At 43.3% G+C, this 19641-nt stretch overlaps 1 protein-coding gene across 5 annotated transcripts in view; it reads right to left on the bottom strand.

Moving 5' to 3' along the window:
• The window catches only part of TSC22D3 (TSC22 domain family member 3), a 61763-nt gene extending 51865 nt beyond the window's left edge, over positions 1-9898 (bottom strand). The window contains exons 1-2 of one of the 5 annotated variants that reach the window (XM_014459617.2): positions 9758-9898; positions 8989-9405 (exon numbers count right to left, since the gene is read on the bottom strand). In XM_014459617.2, the coding sequence (XP_014315103.1) occupies positions 8989-9299 (311 nt within the window). In that variant the 5' untranslated portion in view covers positions 9300-9405; positions 9758-9898. The other 4 variants (XM_006082265.3, XM_006082263.3, XM_014459582.2 and 1 more) reach the window with 4 other exon arrangements.
• Positions 9899-19641: the final 9743 nt, after the last annotated feature.

Raw genomic sequence — 19641 nt, 5'->3', positions numbered from 1 at the left:
CTGGCCTAGGCCCAACCTAGTCTGTGAGTGAGACTAAATGGGAGGTGTGTGGGGGGTGGAGTGGGGGGGATGTAAACCAGGTAGGAGCCGCTGGAACCATTTCCCTTCCTCTCACTTCTCACACCCTTCTTACTCAGGGATAGCTGTAGCCAATCACTGGCCTAGAGAGCTTGGCAAGAATCCGAACCAGAACCTTAAACTGTGACAGCTGTTCTCCATCTCCCCTGAAGAGGAGACAAGAGGAAGCGGGTTGAATACCCAAGGCTATTTCATGAGTAAATTCTTTCGAGGAAGGATAGGGAAGGTCCCTGTAGGGTTCTGTCCACAGGCAAGGGCCTGATTTCAGGATGGGCCTATTTAAGGAAAGTGGCTCCCAGGGGAGGAAGGCTGATAGCCTGCCTAGGGCATGACTGACCAAACAGGCTTCCAGCTCTTGTTTCCCCTTGGGCTAGTGTCTGTACAATGGGAAGCTCCCATTCAGTCTCCGTGCTGGCTGTGATTTCACACCTCTTACACTGTTACCAAAAGAGCAATAGCTACTTTGGGGCAGGGATTTACAGCTAGAAGATAAAAGTGAATCTGCCTTGCCAGCTGATAAGATTCTCTCCTGCATGGATTAACATTTGGAAAAGCTTACTTTCTACTCTCACAGACCCCCATCTCATCCCCACTCTGACTCCTTAGCTAAGCTAGATTGTGGCATGATTGACTATGACCTCTATAAGCCATTTTTTCCTGTCCCACTTCTTATCTAACCTGCTTCGAAGCTGGGATCTAACCTTCTGGCCTTCATGAGGTTCCCATTAGAAGCCCTCTAAGGAGGGCTTGCTGTACCAAAGCAATGGCCCCTCAGGGAAGCGCTGACACTGTCCCATTATTGCAAGCTTTGGGACAGCACAACATGTCCTGGGCTATTATTGTTCTCTTCATCTAAAAGGGAAATTTTGTCTTTTTGACCCCTGTGGTCATGGAAAGCTCTCCCTTGAGTGCACAGAGGCACACAGAGTGCCCCACCAAATGGGCCCAAACTTCATCCCACTCAGCATGTTGACTTCTCTGGGGCTCAAAAGGCGATATTTCATGACACCAACACTTTGTTATGTAAACCCAGCCAGCCCTGGCAGATTATGGCTTTGTAGTTATCTTGAGGGATAACTTACATAAGAGGAGAAAGTTCAGGTAGGAGCAGAATTGCGATGAGCAAACACAGTGCAACGGCCACCGGCCACCAGCCACCACCAGGTGCAGATACTACCAACCTCATTCCTTTCAAACAGCCCACAAGGTGGGGAGAAGTGTTATGTCGGGCTCCATCGCTCAGGGGACCCGGAATCCCTGGCAGCCCTGGCCAAACACATCCATCTCCATTTACCCAGACTCTCTGGCCTTCAGGACTTTCTGGAAAGGAGCCGATACTCTACCTGGAACTGAGAGCTTGTTAGTTCATGAGGAAGTGCAAATATAAGAAGGAATGTTAACCTCCTCTTTAGGCAGGAAAATAAGGTCACCCTGAGAAGAGGTATTTTCTGAGATGTGGACTCAAATGCATCCACTCCTGGCCACCTGGAGAAATAGGTAAATTCATGCTCTGTTCTTGCCACCTTTCTTTAAGATCATGAATCTTCCATCCAGTCCTCTTCAGCTCTCATGCTATTCACAGCCCCATACTGTAGCAGGCCTTGTCTTCCTACCTTTCTTCTCTAAACTTTGCTTTCCCACATTTATTCCCAGAGAACCCTATTCCCTGTGAGCTGTCATCCTGAACAAAGTTCTAATAAACAAACGCTCAGAAAGTAGTCAATGACGAGTAAAAATGTCACGTTAGTCTTTTAAAAAGTAAACCCTGGGAAGTAAACCAGGGTAGACCCTGGCCATGCATGAGACAATAAAACTTTTGCTAGTCCCTTATTCATGAGCACCCAGAAAGCATATCATTTCCCCCATAAAACTTGCATTTCCATCACTTTGTTAAACTTCTTAGCTTTCTTTTCATTATAATCACTAGCACTAGGAGCTGATCAGGGAGGGGGCATTCTCCCCAAAGAAACAAACATTTGTTCATTTCATGAGAGTTACTTCATTTATATGAACTAACTCTGATTAGAAGACCACAAAATTGGGTTTAAAGGAGGGACTGAGCAACTGCACTCCTAGGTAGAGACTCAAAAGGTTTGAAAGAAGGAACTCAAAAAGATAATGGTACATCAATGTTCATAGCATCATTCTTCACTAAAGCCAAAAGGTGGAAATAACCCAAGTGTCCATGGATAAATGCATGGATAAACAAAATGTGATTATATATATATATATATATATATATATATATATATATATATAATTCAGTCATAAAAAGAAATAAAATACTGATATATGCTGGATGAACCCTGAAAACATCATGCTAAGTGAAACAAGTCAGACACAAAAGACCACATGTTATATGATTCTACTTATATGAAAACTCTAGAATAGGCAAATTCAGAGACAGAAAGTAGAATAGAGATTACCAGGGGATGGAGGGGGGAGGAGAATGGGGACTTACTCTTTTAAGAGCTACAGAGTTTCTGTCTGGGGTGATGACAAAGTTCTGGAAATGGATAATAGTGATGGCTGTACACAGCATTATGAATGTACCTTATGCCACTGAATTGTATACTTAAAATGGTTAAAGTGGCAAATTTTGTTATATACAATTTACTGCTATATATGTAGCATGATATAGATATAGATATAGATATAGATATAGATATATAGATAGATATAGATAGATAGATAGATAGATAGATAGATATAGATATAGATATAGATATAGATATAGATATAGATATAGATATAGATATATAAAGAGCCAGGGTCCATAACATCCAAAACGACCAAACAGACAACCAAACACCAGAAGTCAGTCCTGCAGTCAGTGCTGGGTTGCCGTGGCGACCCAGCACTGACTGCCAAGGGGGTTTCAGATCAAGCCCAGAGAGAGGCCTGGAGAGAGAAGCAGGGTCTGATCCGCAGCTGTTGATCAGCCCTTGCCTCTCTCTCTCTCTGGGCCTCGCCAGCAGCTGCGGGGGCTGCTGATCAGCTCCGCCTCTCTGATCAGGCCCGAAGATAAGCCCAAGACACTGAATGGCATAGAAACCAACCAATCAGAGCCTAATCTGGGTGAACTGCGAAGGCAGAACCTAAGGTGGGGGCTGAGGAGGGGTTTTAAGGGCAATAGCTGTTTGGTGTAAGGTGTAAGAAAGTGATTCAATTTTTTAATGACCGGTTTGGCAGTATAGTGCATATGGCTGGCTATCAGTCCAGATATAAGGATTATGTATTTTTGTCTGCCAAGAGCATCTTCGCCTGCTGAAAAAGGCTTCCCCCCATTTAAGCAATCCTATCCTATATAATCTATCTATACTAATAAAAGGGTAATGTGCTAATTAGACCAGGTCGACCGGCCATCTTCCAGACATCCAACTTCTTTCCAGACAAAGCCAGGGTGGTGGGGGCCAAGGGAGAGACAGTTAGGGGCGATAAGGCTGATGGAGGAGGGCAGTTGGGGTGAGATCAGGCCGACAGGGGGTTAGGGGCAATCAGGCTGGCAATGGAGGGCAGTTGGGGGTGAGATCAGGCCGGCAGGGGAGGGCAGTTAGGGACGAGATCAGGCTGGTAGGGGGGTTAGAGGCAATCAGGCAGGCAGGCAGGCAGAGGCAGTCAGGGGCAATCAGGCAGGCAGGCAGGCAGGTGAGTGGTTAGGAGCCAGCAGTCCCAGATTGCGAGAGGGATGTCCGACTGCCAGTTTAGGCCTGATCCCACAGGGGTCCCCGATTAGAGAGGGTGCAGGCTGGGCTGAGGGAAACTGCCCCCTCCCCCCGTGCACCAGGCCACTAGTATATATATGTAGGGGATATATATATACACACACACATATATATATATATATATATATATATATATATATATATATACACATATATATACATACATACATATATATTAGGTATGCTGGTAGAGCACTAGGGTCACTCATAGGCAAAAGCCTCTTAGCATGTGTGCCTCAGCAAGAAGACAGTTTATCTCCTATCAACTTTCTCTTGGAAGTATTCAAACCATGAATGTTAAGTTGCAAATGCATTGTGTTTTTAATAGAAAATGCCTTAATCAGAGTGCCTATTCTTTGTCAGACCAGTAGGTGCTTACATTACATTCCTTTGGGCTAAGGAAGGACTTTCCAAGCTTGATACCAAAAGCAAAAATCACAAAGGCAAAGAATGGCAGGCTTAACCACATAGAAACCTCTCTACAGCAAAGAACTCCATCATCGAAATCAAATGGCAAATTAGTTGACAAAGGTTGCGATCTCTAATTCAGAGTTTCTCATGGTGTGATCAGCATACCACTGTGCTATGGGAGAGGAGTTTTAGATGGTTCCTAGACAGAAAACTGTATCTTAGGCACTACAACAGGCAGGCCCGGAGAATAGTTTGGCCCCTCTAATCACACCGTGTAAGTAGCTACATCCTTAGAAGTCAGATCCGGGAATATACACTTATGAAATCATGAACTCTGAGATTCACTTAGAGAAGCACAAATAATTTTTTGCATTTTTTTCTTGGAAATCTGATCTCTCCCTTTACTACTATATATCAACTCAGTAGGGGAAGGTGAATGAATTAGCACATGTAAAGCAATTAGAAATCTTCGCTATTGTCATTTTTCTGAGCATCTAAGTGTGGGAACCAGCTGGTGCCAGCTCAGATGCTTAAAGGCAGGCTCCTGAGGCCAGGGGTCCTCAAACTACGGCCCGCGGGCCACATGCAAATACAAATATTGTATTTGTTCCCGTTTTGTTTTTTTACTTCAAAATAAGATATGTGCAGTGTGCATAGGAATTTGTTCATAGTTTTTTTTTTTAAACTATAGTCCGGCCCTCCAACGGTCTGAGGGACAGTGAACTGGACCCCTGTTTAAAAAGTTTGAGGACCCCTGCCTAAGGCTTTTAAAGCCACAAGGGAACTCCAATTCAGAATATGTCAGACTACCCCGGGCAGGTATGTGTGCTCAGGAGCCAAAGGCAGCAAAATAGAGCTGATTAAGAAGTTTTGGATAAAATCTTAGAAGTAAATCTGAATTACAGCAACAACAATGACAACAACAGAATATGGCAAAAGTTTCTATTTCAGATTGCTACCCCTTATTGATCAAAGAATTAAGGCCCCTCAAACTTCAATTTTAGCAGTTTTTTCATAGGCTACATTTACATTGGAAATTTTAGCTGTTTGTCCAGCATATTCTATCTGCCTCCTAAATTTTCTAGTTTTAGAAGCATATTCAAATGATAAGGTTGAGTCCCCTCATAATAGGGTGACCAACCACTCCAGTTTCCCTGGGACTGTCCCAGTTTAAACATTGAAAGTCCCATGTCCCAGAAAGGTATGGTTGGTCACCCTACCTAATAAGGATATTTTAAACATTTGGTTAGTTTCTCAGCTAATATTTACCTCTGCTTAACAATTTTTTCCTGATAGACAATTATTTAGTGTCTGACTGATCTTAGGTGGAGTTTTCCTCTGCTTTTCATTGTGAGGCATCAGACAAGTTACTTAATTTTCCCAAGCCTCAATTTTCTTTGTTATAAAATGAAGAAGGGTGATAGTACCCATTTCATGGGTTGGTATAAATATTAAATGAGATTAGGCAGATATAATGTTTAGTGCAAACTGTAAATGCTCAATAAATGTTAGCTATTAATCTATTATAGTTATTAGTTACCTAACACAAGATTAAAGGGATGGTGTTTAAAACACACCTCTCAATAGTTTAGAGAAACCATTTACATACCAACAAGCCACATGCCCATTACCACTGAGTTATGAGTATACATACAGCACCGTCCATCAGGACTTCTCCCAGACTATTAGAGTTACACACGTGGTTCAAACATAAAACAAACACAAAAATCACATTTAAACCTTAATAAGGATTTTCCAAGACTAGGTTAAAGTTGCTTTTTTACCTTTTACAATTGTTACACCAACACTTAAGCTGTCATCTAACCAAAAAAACCTTTATTGCATACGGGCTATATAACTAAGAAACCCAGGGAAAACCAAATGAGTGTAAAACACACCGCCTACCCTCAAACTGCTTATTTTCTTATGTTCCAAGGACACCAGGAACTAAGCTGGGAACAAGGGAAGGGTCAAGGCAAATAACCAGACAGAAATCAAGAATGTGCCCCACCCCTCCCAAGAATAGAGGAACACTTCCAGGAGGAAAATGGGCTTCAGGAGGAGGGGCAGGGAGAGTCTCTTCTCCAGGAGAGGTAGCCTTGAAAGTAGACAAATTAAAAGGGGAAAATACACCCCAACAGGAATTTGAAATATCAAAGCATTAAATGGAATAGAAGTAAAACTGATGACTTAAGTATAAACGTATTCCAGGGAATAAATGAAGTAAGAAAGAGAAAATTTTCACTCAGAAGTCTTTCCAGCTCAGATATTGAAAAAGCCCCATGACCAGCAAATAATGGTCTCCTACTTCTACTAATGAGCATGTCATTCTAGGTAAAACCTAAAGCAAATTCAGAATTCCTAACCTCAAATGTCTCAGTTATCAAGAAAAATGTAAGAACATTTTGTCCTGCTAGAACTAGAAGGTTGTTTGTTACCACAGGACCCCGTCACACTCCCCAGCCTTACAGAAAGAAAGGCTTATCTGTTTTGGACACTGAATTGCTTTGATCCCAGGAGGCAAGGTGCTCAGGTCCACATTTCCAACAATTCGCTCGGCTCCCTCCACCAGTGCCCTCAGTGCCCCTACACCCCCACCCAATATCATTTCTATGCTTTGCCAATAACCAAACCCCAATTGACAGGTGTCAATGGACTAGGTGACAAAGGAGGTCTTTCCATTGGAGAAACCCAGACAACCAGAAAGCCTCCCTAGGTGTGGCACAAGTGAACACTTTGATCTCAGGCTCTCAGTCTCACACCTCACTCACCTAGATCCAGCCCTCCTAGGTCCCAAGCCTAGTAACCCAACTGAGGATGTGTCCCCTCTTACACATCAATAAGGCCATTCTGGGGGCAGTTTCTCTCCTAGTTGAAAGAGTGCAAATGTGACAGGAGCTCTTTCTAGGTATCTCCGTCACCCCTCCCCCACTGCCACTCTCCTACCAAGTTGAGCTGGATTGTTAGGAGCCTGTTAGGGCTTTTGCTCTGACGGGTTGCAGCATCTGTGGTCTGAATACACTTATACTAATCTTTCATCAGAAATGAAGACCCCCTAAAAACCCACTGAACAGGGCCTGGTTTTGTTGTTGTTTTTAAAACAATGAAATAAATTTATACCTAACGTGAAATAATAGATGAGGAAGAGCTTTGATGGGGGTGGAAAATGCCTGACAAATACAGCTTGTTATGATAATGCTAGCGAAGTCAGCAGCCCTGCTTGTTCCCTCCTGGAACTTCTGGGGTTGCAGCGGTAAACCTGGTCTGAACACTAAGTGAGGGTAGTTCCTGCCTATTTTGATTGCTTTTAAAATTCCTTCTTTGTGCCTCACTGGAAAACCACCCAGTTATTCAAATATTCTGTGGTGCTCACAATTGCTTATTACCTTGTCTGAGCACACCACCTGCCCATGACCTGGGCTCTCAGAACCAGAAGGTACATTAGAGACTAGAGAAGTCAGGTGACTTGCTCAGGCTCACAGTGAGGCAGGGCTATAACTTGTACTACATATAACCCAGGTCTCCCACCATGGGGTTGTCTTTCATGCATTTAACCTGCATCATTGAGAAAAAAAAATGCACACCGTACACACACACACACACACACACACACACACACCTGTGCCCTGTTATGATGGTTCCAAAAATACCAAACCCACTGCAGTTGTGTTTCCTGAAGTTGCCTCCCCTGGCTCGAAATTGCCTCAGTTGTACCTCCAAGACTGGTTCTGACCAGACTGTCTCAGACTAGAGGACTATAGACACCTTGGGGCTTCCCAATGTGTTTCTCTCCTCCCATTCTCTTCCTTTTGCCCTTCAGCAGGATTTCTAGAAAGTCTGACCCTCACTCTCTACACTCCAACAAACATCTGCAAAGACATGGATTCATCCACCCTCCCGTCCTAGGATGCTCTCTGGGGCTGCGTTTAGCCATCATTGGAAATTGAAGGATGTGACATGGAGGAGATGGAAGTATCCCACCCAGAGTCTCAAGAAATTCTCAAGGCTCCATAATTTTTCTTATTCCCCACCTGCTGCACATCAGCAGCCTTAGTTTGTTTTGACATTTTCCCTGGCCTCACTGTCAGTCAGTGCCATTCAGTAATTTCAAAGCCCTCGAAGTTTCAATCTGAGTTTGCATATTTAGAAGTGGGCTTTTGTGAAGAATGGAACTCAGATCCTAAGACAGTGATGGCGAACCTATGACACGCGTGTCAGAGGTGACACGCGAACTCATTTTTTTTGGTTGATTTTTCTTTGTTAAATGGCATTTAAATCTATAAAATAAATATCAAAAATATGTCTTTGTTTTACTATGGTTGCAAATATCAAAAACTTTTTATATGTGACATGGCACCAGAGCTAAGTTAGGGTTTTTCAAAATGCTGACACACCGAGCTCAAAAGGTTCGCCATCACTGTCCTAAGAGCAGCTCACAGCAGAATTTCCAAAGTGGCAGCGGAAATTATGCATTGGAGGAGGGGGTGCCCCCAGCTACTTCCAAACCATCTAGGGATCTAGCCACTTTCAGGCTCCAGCACCTTCTTAGGAAAGCCTCTGCAGGCACACTTCCAAATAGAGTCCCCACCTGCCAGAAGTCCCCTCCACCCCACAGGACTCCAGGTAGCCTGTGGGTCGGTCACAGCAGCCTGAGAGCCCAGCCTCCTTAGTGCCCCTCATGAACTTCCTGATAGCCCCTTTTGTCCGAGGTGAGGGTACAGCAGCAGCTGGTGCGAGCCAGGACGCATGCCCACCCGTCTGCTCAGACACTCACCTGTGGAAGAAGAGCAGGATGGAGAGCATGGTCTGGTCGATGTTGCGGTTGCAGATACCCTCGTTGAGCAAGTAGCAGGGGTCTCGCAGCACGGGTTCTAGCGAATCCTGCCGCATTATGTTGTTGAGCTTGTCGGTGTTGAGGTTCTCAAAGATCAGCTTCTCCTGAAACTGCCGAAAGTTGCTCACGGTGGGGCTGCCTGGGCTCTTGTTCTGCCCGCTGCTGTCTCCACTTCGGTGGGCCAGGTCCAGGCAGCAGTTGCAGCAGTCGAGACCAACAGGTGAGCGGCAGTCGGTCTTGGGCTGGGCCATCTTCTCAGGCTCGGGGGACGCCTGGCCTGCCAGGTCTGGGGCGGCTGGCAGGTGCGCGTCCGCCGCGTTGGCCTGAGGAGACTCCAGGGTGTCTGGAAAAGGCAAGCTGCTGAGAGAAAAGTTGGAAATTAGTGCCTCCAGCTAACCACCCTCGAATTGGCCCCCTTCTGGCTGTGCCGCTCTGGGTTCGAATAGAAACAGCTGGACAAACAGCTCGGAGCGGATCCTTGGGGCTCACTTCCTTTTCTTCCTCCTCCTCCTCCCCCTCCGCTAGGAGGCCCCGGCCGCCCCCGAGGTGCCACACGCTGCCCCAGCGCCGTCCTAAGTTTCCCAAGTGTGAGCCAGACTCGGGGTGGACCTGTGGCAGCAGGAAGGGCGGGCAGCAGGGCAGAGGGAGAGCCGGGGCGCGCCCTCGTTTTCCCCTCTTTGCTCCCTCCCTCCTCGACTCGCTGGCTCACCCGCTCTCGGGCTCCCCTGGGCTGTGCCGGCTGAACGGTGGCAGGAGCCCAGCGCGAGTGAGTGAACTAGCGAGCTGCACGCCCAGGAGTCTGCACGGGCCGTGGCAGCAAGTAAATTACCCCCCGGGGGCCGACGGAGACCGCTCCAGCTTCCCTGGGCGGGCGCCGGCCCTGAGCCCGCTCGGTCCTGCCCCCAAACCCCCGCCCCGCCCCGCCGCACCCACGCGCCCTCACACCACACGGCGGCTCGCACCCTTGCCCGCTCAGTTGTGCCCAGCGCCTCAGCTCAGGCTCTCTCGCCCCTCACGGCGCATCCTCCGCCAGAAATCTATGAGTAGCCGGGCCGGGGGTGCCGCTGCACCCTGTTCTCCAGCTCAGTGGGAGGGCGAATATTCCTGATCCCACCGCGGACGGGTCCCCCTACAGGAGAGACGCGGCCCTCGAGAGCCCTACTAGTTACAGCCGTACACCGCGGCGCTCCACAAACCTCTTTGGGGGCGGGGGTGGTACAAAGAGAAACGTTTGCTCCCACAGAAAGTCTGAGCGTGCGGGACACACTTCAGGACTACCCAATAAATGCCTTAAACAAAACTCACAGAAGCACGATCAAACTTCCCTCGGTTTTGTCCCTTTCTTCTCACTTCACTTATCTTTCCTTCTCTCCCCCCCACTAGCTGTCTCCTCTCTTCCCTAAGCCCCACCGGAGGAGACCTCTGTCCTGGCTTCCGGGAATGCAAGCTCCCCGGCAGGCTCTCTGTCGCTGAGCCTCTTCTCCGTCTTTTTTTTTTTCTCTCTCTTCCCAGTTTGCCCCTCTCCCCTCACCCCCTTCGGTCTTTCTGCGCTTTTTCTCCCAATTCTTTCTTTTTCTCTCTTTCTTTATCCATTTCCGCTTTCTTACTTTCTTTTTTGCCCCCTTTCTTTACTCATTTCTTTTTCTCCTTTTCTGTATTTCCTCATTTACCCCTTTCCGTCCCAGTTTTTCTTTTTCTGTCATGGACTTCTTTCTTCCCCTTCTTTTCCCTCATTTTATTTTACCTCACTTCACGCACCCCCTCTTTCGCCTCAATTTTGTCCCTTTCTCTTCTCTTCACTTTTCTTTCCCTACCTTTCAAACTTGCTCTCCTCCTTCTTTTTCCTCATCTGCCACGGTAGTTGACCTCTGCCCTTACCCGCACCCTATTAAGACCTGTGGTGATTGGTTATTCCGGAGCACAGGGGTGTCCTGAAACTGCCAGCTGAGGGGTCCTCGGCTCTGAAGAGAAGGTTACTCCAGAACGTCTGACGTAAGGTGAAAGGGGAGATTTGTGGAGAGCAAGGCAGATTGGCACCCCAGCTTTGTGAGATGTAGGGATGTGTGCTGTGGTAGATTTCCAAGACTTGGAGACTTGGAATACTTTGACTATATAGCATTAAATAATTATTTGTTCCTCAAAAAATTCAAAATATTTATGATGTCCAGTTTTCACATAAAATTCAAATGGATTTCAGTTTCAGTCAGCACTCCCCACCCCCCTTCAGCTCCCTTCACAAGTCCACGGCCCTTGCAATAGAGCAGTATATACTGCCATCTTGTGTTTAAACATTGAACATTTTCTGCCTGGGACACAGAGCTCTTTGGGAGAAGCCAGAGGTGCCTCCTAGTGGAATCCACACTGCATCAGTTCTGAGAATAGGAGGAAAGGGAAGACAGATACATTACACCAGTGGTTCCCAACCTTTTTTTGGCCATACCCCACCTAAGCATATTTAAAATCCTGATGCCCTCTCTGTGACATATAATTCTTATTATTCAAAAAGTGAACTCCTATTCACATGGAGGAAGCCTAAAAGTCCATTAACTTGGTCTAAACTAGTTTCCCAAAGAACATGGCATCCATGAAAGAGAAAAATAAAAGAACAAAAGGACAGTTGAAGTACTGAGGAAGAAATCACTATGAAATTGTTTAAAAAATAACAATAATATGAAGTGATATGAAAAAATAGCAAATAAAGTGTCAGAACATATAATAGAGGACTAAGAGGCATAGATATGCCACAATATATATTTATATACTGTATATGAGGCCCCTAGAACCATAAGAAACGCAAAAAATCACTGTTAATAACTCATTCTTGAATTGCCCCCCCTTAAAAATCAAATTGCCCCCCCCCTGTGGGGCGTGTGCCCCACGTTGGGAACCACTGCTTTACATTAAGAGGGCCCATGGCCAAGTGGTACACCTGGACACCAATCCGGGTAGAGCCATATTCTTTCTAGTGGAGCTACACTTGCCTGAGTCCCTTTAGATTGGACTTCCATAATTTGAAATTCCCTCCATGTGCCACAAGCATCAGCCCTGTGATCAAAATCAAAGGGCAGCCAATAACTCCTGTTTCCAACTGGTCTTATGTGGGGTCTATAAGGCCCTATGGATGTTATATATCCCCACAGTTTCCAGAAATGGAAGGAGGGTTGTTCTCTCTCTGCTGTAGTGACCAGAAAATCAGAAACAAGCTTTACCTTTGGCTCTTGACAGGATCTCAAGATCAGAGATGAAAGAGGCATTTGGAGTTCACTGTCCAGACCATCAGAGCTAAGAATATAGTACCTGTGTTCTCACAGACTGCTGAAGATTCTTTGGTTTGATCTCTCAAAAGCCAATCCTTTATGTATGTTAATTTTCCCCTTTCTCCTTTTTCAATGTATTTTCTTTTTAAATTATACATTAATTTTTCCTTTTCTTCTTTGTTATCTTTTTTTAATGTTCTTGGGTAAAAGCCAGAGGACATAATTGAATATGAAATTTCATATGCATTGTGTAGGCTTATAGCCTACTGAATTGTTTTTTAATTACAGCTTTTACGAATTTCCCTCTTGTTTATAATTATTTAATGTTAAACTTTATAACAAAATATATTAGCTCCATAAATGTTTATTTAAGTTGTGTTGAAGAACTGCGGGGACTTTTTCTTTTTATATTTGCCTTAGCTATCTTATCTTGATGAATAACCTTGGGACGAGGCCCTGGTTTTCTTCTTGGCATTTGGCACCATTAAACTCAAGATTTTGTCCCCTTGACATTTCTCTTGTAGTCCTTGCTCTCAAATAGTATTGTTAATAATTCAGTACAACTTTGCATACTATATCTAGGTATTTGTATATAAAGGTGTGTGAAATGGCACTTTTTAAAAAATTTATATATTTATTGATTTCAGAGAGGAGAGAGAGAGAAACATCCATGATGAGAGAGAATCATTGATCGGCTGCCTCCTGCATGCCCCCCAACTGGGGATCAACCCCGCAACCCAGGCATGTGCCCTTGGCCGAAATCGAACCTGGGACCCTTCAGTCCACAGATTGACGCTCTATCCACTGAGCCAAGCCGGCTAGGGCGTGAAATGGCACTTTTATCAGTGCCATTTTCTTAATCTTAGGTGAGGGCCACTTTACTTTTCCCCCATAAAGATTAATAAATGATTACCATTTTAATAATTTAAAAAAATAGTAGTGGTAATAGTATAAGGCCCTGGTACTCAAGAATCTCTAATGTTTAGATCTTTAAGAACTGATTTATCTTACTATCATTTGGTTTCCCATCCTCCTATTACAACTTGGATTTACTGTATTCAAAATTGACACATTTTTCTCTTGCTTAAATTCAAATACATTCCCCTGTGGGAGTATTTCAACTAAAAGTGTTGACAATGGTTACTTCTAAGGAGGGGGTGGGATTAGATGTGGGAGGAAAGAAGTGAAGGAGGGATATTTTCTAGGTTTTGTAAAAATATATATTTTTTTATTTTTAGAGAGAGAGGATGGGAGAAGGAAAGAGAGAGTGTGAGAGAGAAACATTGATATGATAGTGAAACATCTATCAACTACCTCCTACATGCCCCACACTAGGGATTGAGCCTGCAACCCAGCATGTGCCCAGACCAGGAATCTAACTAGCAACCTTTCAGTGCACAGGACGATGCCCAACCAACTGAGCCGCATCAGCCAGGGTGGGACTTTCTAGTTTTATTATTTGCCAAAAATTAGTATGTTTGCTTGTATAAACTAAATATTTTTATTATAAAAGTAATACAAGATTATTTTATAAAATTGCTAATGCGGGATGTTATTATTAACCTCTGAATTTTTAAGTCTTTATTCTAGACCAAACAACTTATAATATTGATAACAATAGTTAACATGAGTGAACCCTTACTATATGCAAGGCACTATGCTAAGAGGCTTTACAACTGTTTACCATTTATTCCTCACAGGAAGCCTATGAGTTGACCTTATTTTACAGCTTGTTTTATAGATAGATATTAAAGAAGTCTCAAAATTCACTAACAATTCTGCCATTCAAGAGAAACTTTTATTTTAGCCTCTCTTTATATAACTGTTTCATAGAAGTAATATATTATTGCATCCTAACTTCTATAATGTTTTCTTCTGGAGCTCATAGTCTGGTATTGGAGTATGTGTATATGTGTATTATGAGATATAAGTTGTGGTAGAAAGAAGCACAGGGTGGTGATGGGAGGAATGCAGAGTGGGCATACCTACCCCAGATTATGAGGGTCTAAGAAGGCTTCCTGGAAAAGGTGATGCTTAAACTGAGCCTTGAAAAATGAATTGGGAAGGCTGAGCCTATTTTCTACTGCCTAGTAGGCATTAATCTAATGAGATAGTGGACATAAGACACTTAGTGCCTAACAGATAATAGGGACTCAATAAATGATAGATATTATTATTACCTGCCACTTTGAAACAAATTTGAATGACATCTTGTGTTTGCTATGAGGAATAAATGTGATAATGTATGTAAAGTACTTAAGCTAGTGTCTGGCACATAATAAGTGTGCAGTAAATGGGGCAGTTGATAGTGTTGGTGGTGGTTTTATTATTTTTAGGTTCTACTGCACTAAGATGGAATATTTTGTCTCTGATTTTCTGGGTTGTCTGACTCTGCAGTTTGTCCTGTTACATTATTTCAGATATGATGTCTCCAAGCATGCTTATGTTTGGAGCTTTTCCTTATAACAACCACTGGCCTAACCATCACTATCACTGTCACTGACCATGTGGTGTACTCAAGTTGTAGTCTCCAAAAGTATATAGACAATAGAAGAGCTGATGGTAGAAGAAATGAAGCAGAACCCAGGTTGCCTTAGAAAATACAGTTACAGTTTTTATGAATTCCCCTCTTGTTTATAATTATTTTACAAATAATTATAAAATTATTTATAAATTAATACATTTATTAATGGGATAGACTCCGGTTTTCAGATCAATACAGCCCCTGTATTGCTAAGCTGAAGACAGCTAGTAGAAGTGAATCAAAAGTTTTCCCGATCTTTTTTGGCACTTTCATTGTCTGGATCAGAGGGTATAGTGTATATAGACCACAAGTATGCTCCTTAGCCCAACCTCATCTCCCCATAAAAGCCAGCAGAAACTCCTTCCCCATTAGAAGTTGGCAGTCATTCCTCCCCCCCCCCCTCCCAGTTTCCCTAGCTAGTGCAACTCTACATTTTTTCAGAACTTCATGGATATTTTAAAGGGCATTTTAAATTGGTGGGAATTAGACATTGCTAGCTTCTTGCCCTATTAATCCAGAATTCCCCTGGATATAATTGATCTTCTCACTAAAGACTTCAGTGAGAAGGCACAAAAGTCTTTGGCTTTTCCATTGTCCTTTGTTACTACCTTTTCACCCCTTTCCATCTTGGGGATCTTGTTTTCACCAGTCATCTCATTTTACTCAACACAGAAGTCCTCTTGCTTTTTGTAAGAAAAAAGAAAAACTGTGCTGTGTTTTCCCAAAATCTTGATCTCCTCTGGAAAGAAGAAGGGGAAGGGCAGAGGGAAGCTGACTGAACCTGGGAGCTGGCTGTCAGGGTGTGAAGGTGAGGAGGATTGGGGGGTGGGGACACTGCTTTCTGTCTTACTGTATAAGCTTAGAATTCATGCAAATTATAGAGGGCAGGGCAGGAGGAAGGCAACCATCTTGCAGAAATCTCTTGTAAGGTTTTTTTAAAAATATATTTTATTGATTTTTTTATAGAGAGGAAGGGAGAGGGATAGAGAGTTAGAAACATTGATGAGAGAGAAACATCGATTAGCTGCCTCCTGCACACCTCCTACTGGGGATGTGCCCGCAACCAAGGTACATGCCCTTGACCGGAATCAAACCTGGGACCCTTGAGTCTGCAGGCCGACGCTCTATCCACTGAGCCAAACCGGTTAGGGCTTTTGTAAGGTTTTGATATTGTTTGTAGATCCCCAGCTGATTAGGGGGTCCCTTACCTAATAAAATAAAAAAATGGTTTGTGTTGTTGTTTAATATACTTCCAGAGGTATCTCTCCCTTTTTGTATTAACTTTTGAAATCTTGACACTGAGCACTCAGATTGATCTATTTGCCCTAATTTCTACTCCTTGGAGCATTTTTGTTTACCTTTCTGTCACCTCTGGAATTCTGGACTTGGGTTATCTAGCCCTTTGTCACCACTCCAATATGTTGACATCAGGCAGCCTCCAACTTGTACACAGGGTGAGATCTCAAAGTTCATTCTGAAGTCAATTGTTTGGAAGGTGACATGCATTTTTCCATAAGAGAAAAAATATTATAAATGGTTGTTATATTTCCAGGCCAGCCCACAAAAGATTCTTTTTTTAGCTTTAATGTACTAGAACTGTGGCCCATTTGCAATGAAAAAGTAGAAATCTTACTAATTCAGCAAAAAAACAGAAGATGGGCCAATGGAATAAGAAATGCTTTAGGTTGACTGTTGGCTGGCCCTGGAACCAAGAAGGCAGAATTGGATGAGGTAGATGAGACTTTCATGGAGGCTCTCAAGGAATTTCGTGGACTTTGGAAGCCTGGAGAGGGTTGTAGCACTAGTTCTTTATTTTTTCTGACTTTACTTCAAAACTGATGGCTTTCATTAATACTACTATATTCTGAACACTTACTGTGTGTTGGGCACTGTGCCAGGCAGTTGACATACCTGATTCACATTTCATTCTCACAACAGCACTATGAGGTAAATACTATAATAACCCTTATTTTGCAGATGAGGAGACTGAAGCTCAGAAAGTTAAGGAACTTGATGAAAGTTATATTCTGATAGCACAATTGGAAACGGAGTCAGTGGTTTCCCACTCGCCAAACCCTTGCTTTACAATATGTGCCCAGCCACCCTTTTCCTTATCTGAGTATCATGAGAACTATTCCTAGGACTATCAGCCATGATTAGAATTGTTTATTATTTCACAAAGGAAACAAAGACCAGAGAAATCAAGAGCAGTAGAGGGAGGGAGAAAAGAAAGGAGGAACAAAAGGAGTTGTGCTAGGCAAAAGTTCAACTAAAAAACCAGGTACAGCAGTGCTTCTCAACTGTACTGTGCATACAAATCACCAGATGCTTGTAAAAATGCAGACTATTACTCAGCAGGTCTGGAGAGGGGCCTGAGATTCTGCATTCCTAATAAGCTCCCAGGTGATGTTGCTCCTGTTGGTTCATGGCCGACATTTTTTGATTGTTTGTTTGTTTGTTTTTGTTTTGTTTTTTTGGTGCCGAAACCCGGGAGCAAACCAATGTGGCTGACGTTTTGAATAGCAAGGTTATATGGTGCAAATAATAAATAGACAAAAAAATTTAAGCATCATTAACACCTCATTTCTAATTTAATCAGGATCAGCTGTTACACTGAATAGTCACCAAATATTCTCTTTTCTCCTATAGGTTGTCCCCAGGCCATTGCCTCTGCTTTGGCTCTGCCTATCTGTTTCAAGTTATGCTCAACTGCGCTTTTAAATATAGATCCAGAGACAAATGTTAGGGGAGAGAGGGGTTAGAGCAGTGGTTCTCAACCTTCTGGCCCTTTAAATACAGTTCCTCATGTTGTGACCCAACCATAAAATTATTTTCGTTGCTACTTCATAACTGTAATGTTGCTACTGTTATGAATCATAATGTAAATATCTGATATGCAGGATGGTCTTAGGCGACCCCTGTGAAAGGGTCGTTCGACCGCCAAAGGGGTCGCAACCCACAGGTTGAGAACCGCTGGGTTAGAGCGCAACCAAAGGACTTATATGCATGCATATTAGCATAACCAATGGACACAGACACTGGGGCCGTGGGGGCTTGCCTGGGGTAGAAATGGCCGGGGGGTGTCAATTGGAGGAAAGGAGACATATGTAAAATTTTAGACAATTAAAAAAAGAGAGAGAAAATACAAAAAAATAAAGTTTTAAAAAAGAAAAATAAATAAATATAGGTGTTAAAGACATATGAGCATCTTCTACCACTCTGAGCTCTTAAGCAGTCTCAATCAGGCATTAGTTTCTCTTAGCACAAACTAAATCTCTGGACACCAGATTCCAGGTCTCAACAGCTGTTCTCAGCTCTCTCTTTCTACCACTAGGAATATTCTTATGACATATAACACTGCTGTCCTACCTCTTTTTAAAAAATACATATTTTTATTGATTTCAGGAAGGAAGGGAGTGGGAGAGATAGAAACATCAATGAGGAGAGAATCATTGATTAGCTGCCTCCTGCACAACCCCACAGGTGATCGTGCCCACAACCCAGGCATGTGCCCTGACCGGGAATTGAACCGGTGACCTCTTGGTACATAGGTTCAGTGCTCAACCACTGAGCCAAGCCAGCTGGGCTCTTTTTAATTTCCTTTCTTAGAGCTACTGCCTTCATCTGGAGCAGGAAACAGCCTGGCATTTTAGAGACCAGATCCTTATTTTTTCTGCTTAGTTGAAATAATACCAAGCATTAGTTTAAGGCAGTCATTGAAAAGATTCTTTGCAGAGTCCTCCCACCAATTCCAGAAGGCCAGTAAAATTTGTTTCCTGGAAGGTTATTTGCTTTATCTTGCTACCTTCTTTTCTTCCTCTCCTTAAGATTTTGATTGTGATCATTTTGAGCCATTTAAGCTTTTCTTCTATTTTTAGATTCTCTGACTCATTCTTCCCCAATAACAAGAGTCAGGGAGGGCCTTCTATTCTAGCCAAGCTCTACTTTTAAAAGTAGGAAATAGTTTTCACAGTGTCTATAAATCAACTTGATGATCTGTAGTCCACAATGACTCAATTGCTTTTCCATTTTCTCTCTCTCTGTGGCCTTTCTAACTCCCTTCACAGGTAAGTGTTCATCCAGCCTCCACTTGAACACACTAGATAGGTTCACATTTCATCAGTAGATAAATAAAAAACTGCTGAAAAACACTTGTAATCTTCTTTTTGTAACTTCTATCCATTAATCTAATTTTTAACATATGGAGCAGAGATAACCCTTCAAACGTTTCATGACAGCTGTCACATGCCCAATTCTTAATAAGTACTTGGTAGTTTCTTGAGCCTTGATCTAGATGCACTATAGTTTGTAAATGTTCACTTTAAAATAAGCTCCTTAGAAATGAGCATTCTGCTCCATGTGCAGTTTGATCAACCCTGAGTCCATTAAGACTATTCCTTCCTGTGATCTTCTAATGCAATTTTACAATCGTATTGGCTTAAAGAGTAAGTCAATTCTTCACATTTATCCAGCATGTATTTTGGGTCAGATACTTAATATCTACTAAGCAACCTCTCCAAAGGTTCAGTGATAGAGGTGCTCTGTTTTCTCTTACCCCATGGGGCCAGGAGGTGGTACAGCCACCCTCTTCCATCTACTGTCCTCCAGGTCTCTCACTTATTGAGGACCTCAGCACCTCGCTTATAGTCTCTCCAACTCTGGCCACCATCCTGACTGACTTTAATGTCCTTGTAAATGACCCATCTACAAGTGTCATCTTTTCAATCCTTTTCATCTCCACTCCACTTCACCAACCTATTCCCATGATTCACTTTATTCTCAGCAGATGACCTCACCTCTTATTTCATTATG

Source organism: Myotis lucifugus, unplaced genomic scaffold (genome assembly GCF_000147115.1).
Source record: "Myotis lucifugus unplaced genomic scaffold, Myoluc2.0 scaffold_2, whole genome shotgun sequence".
Classification (NCBI taxonomy): domain Eukaryota; kingdom Metazoa; phylum Chordata; class Mammalia; order Chiroptera; family Vespertilionidae; genus Myotis; species Myotis lucifugus.
Note: the sequence above shows the minus strand (reverse complement) of the source record. Positions and strands in the feature narration are given on the sequence as shown.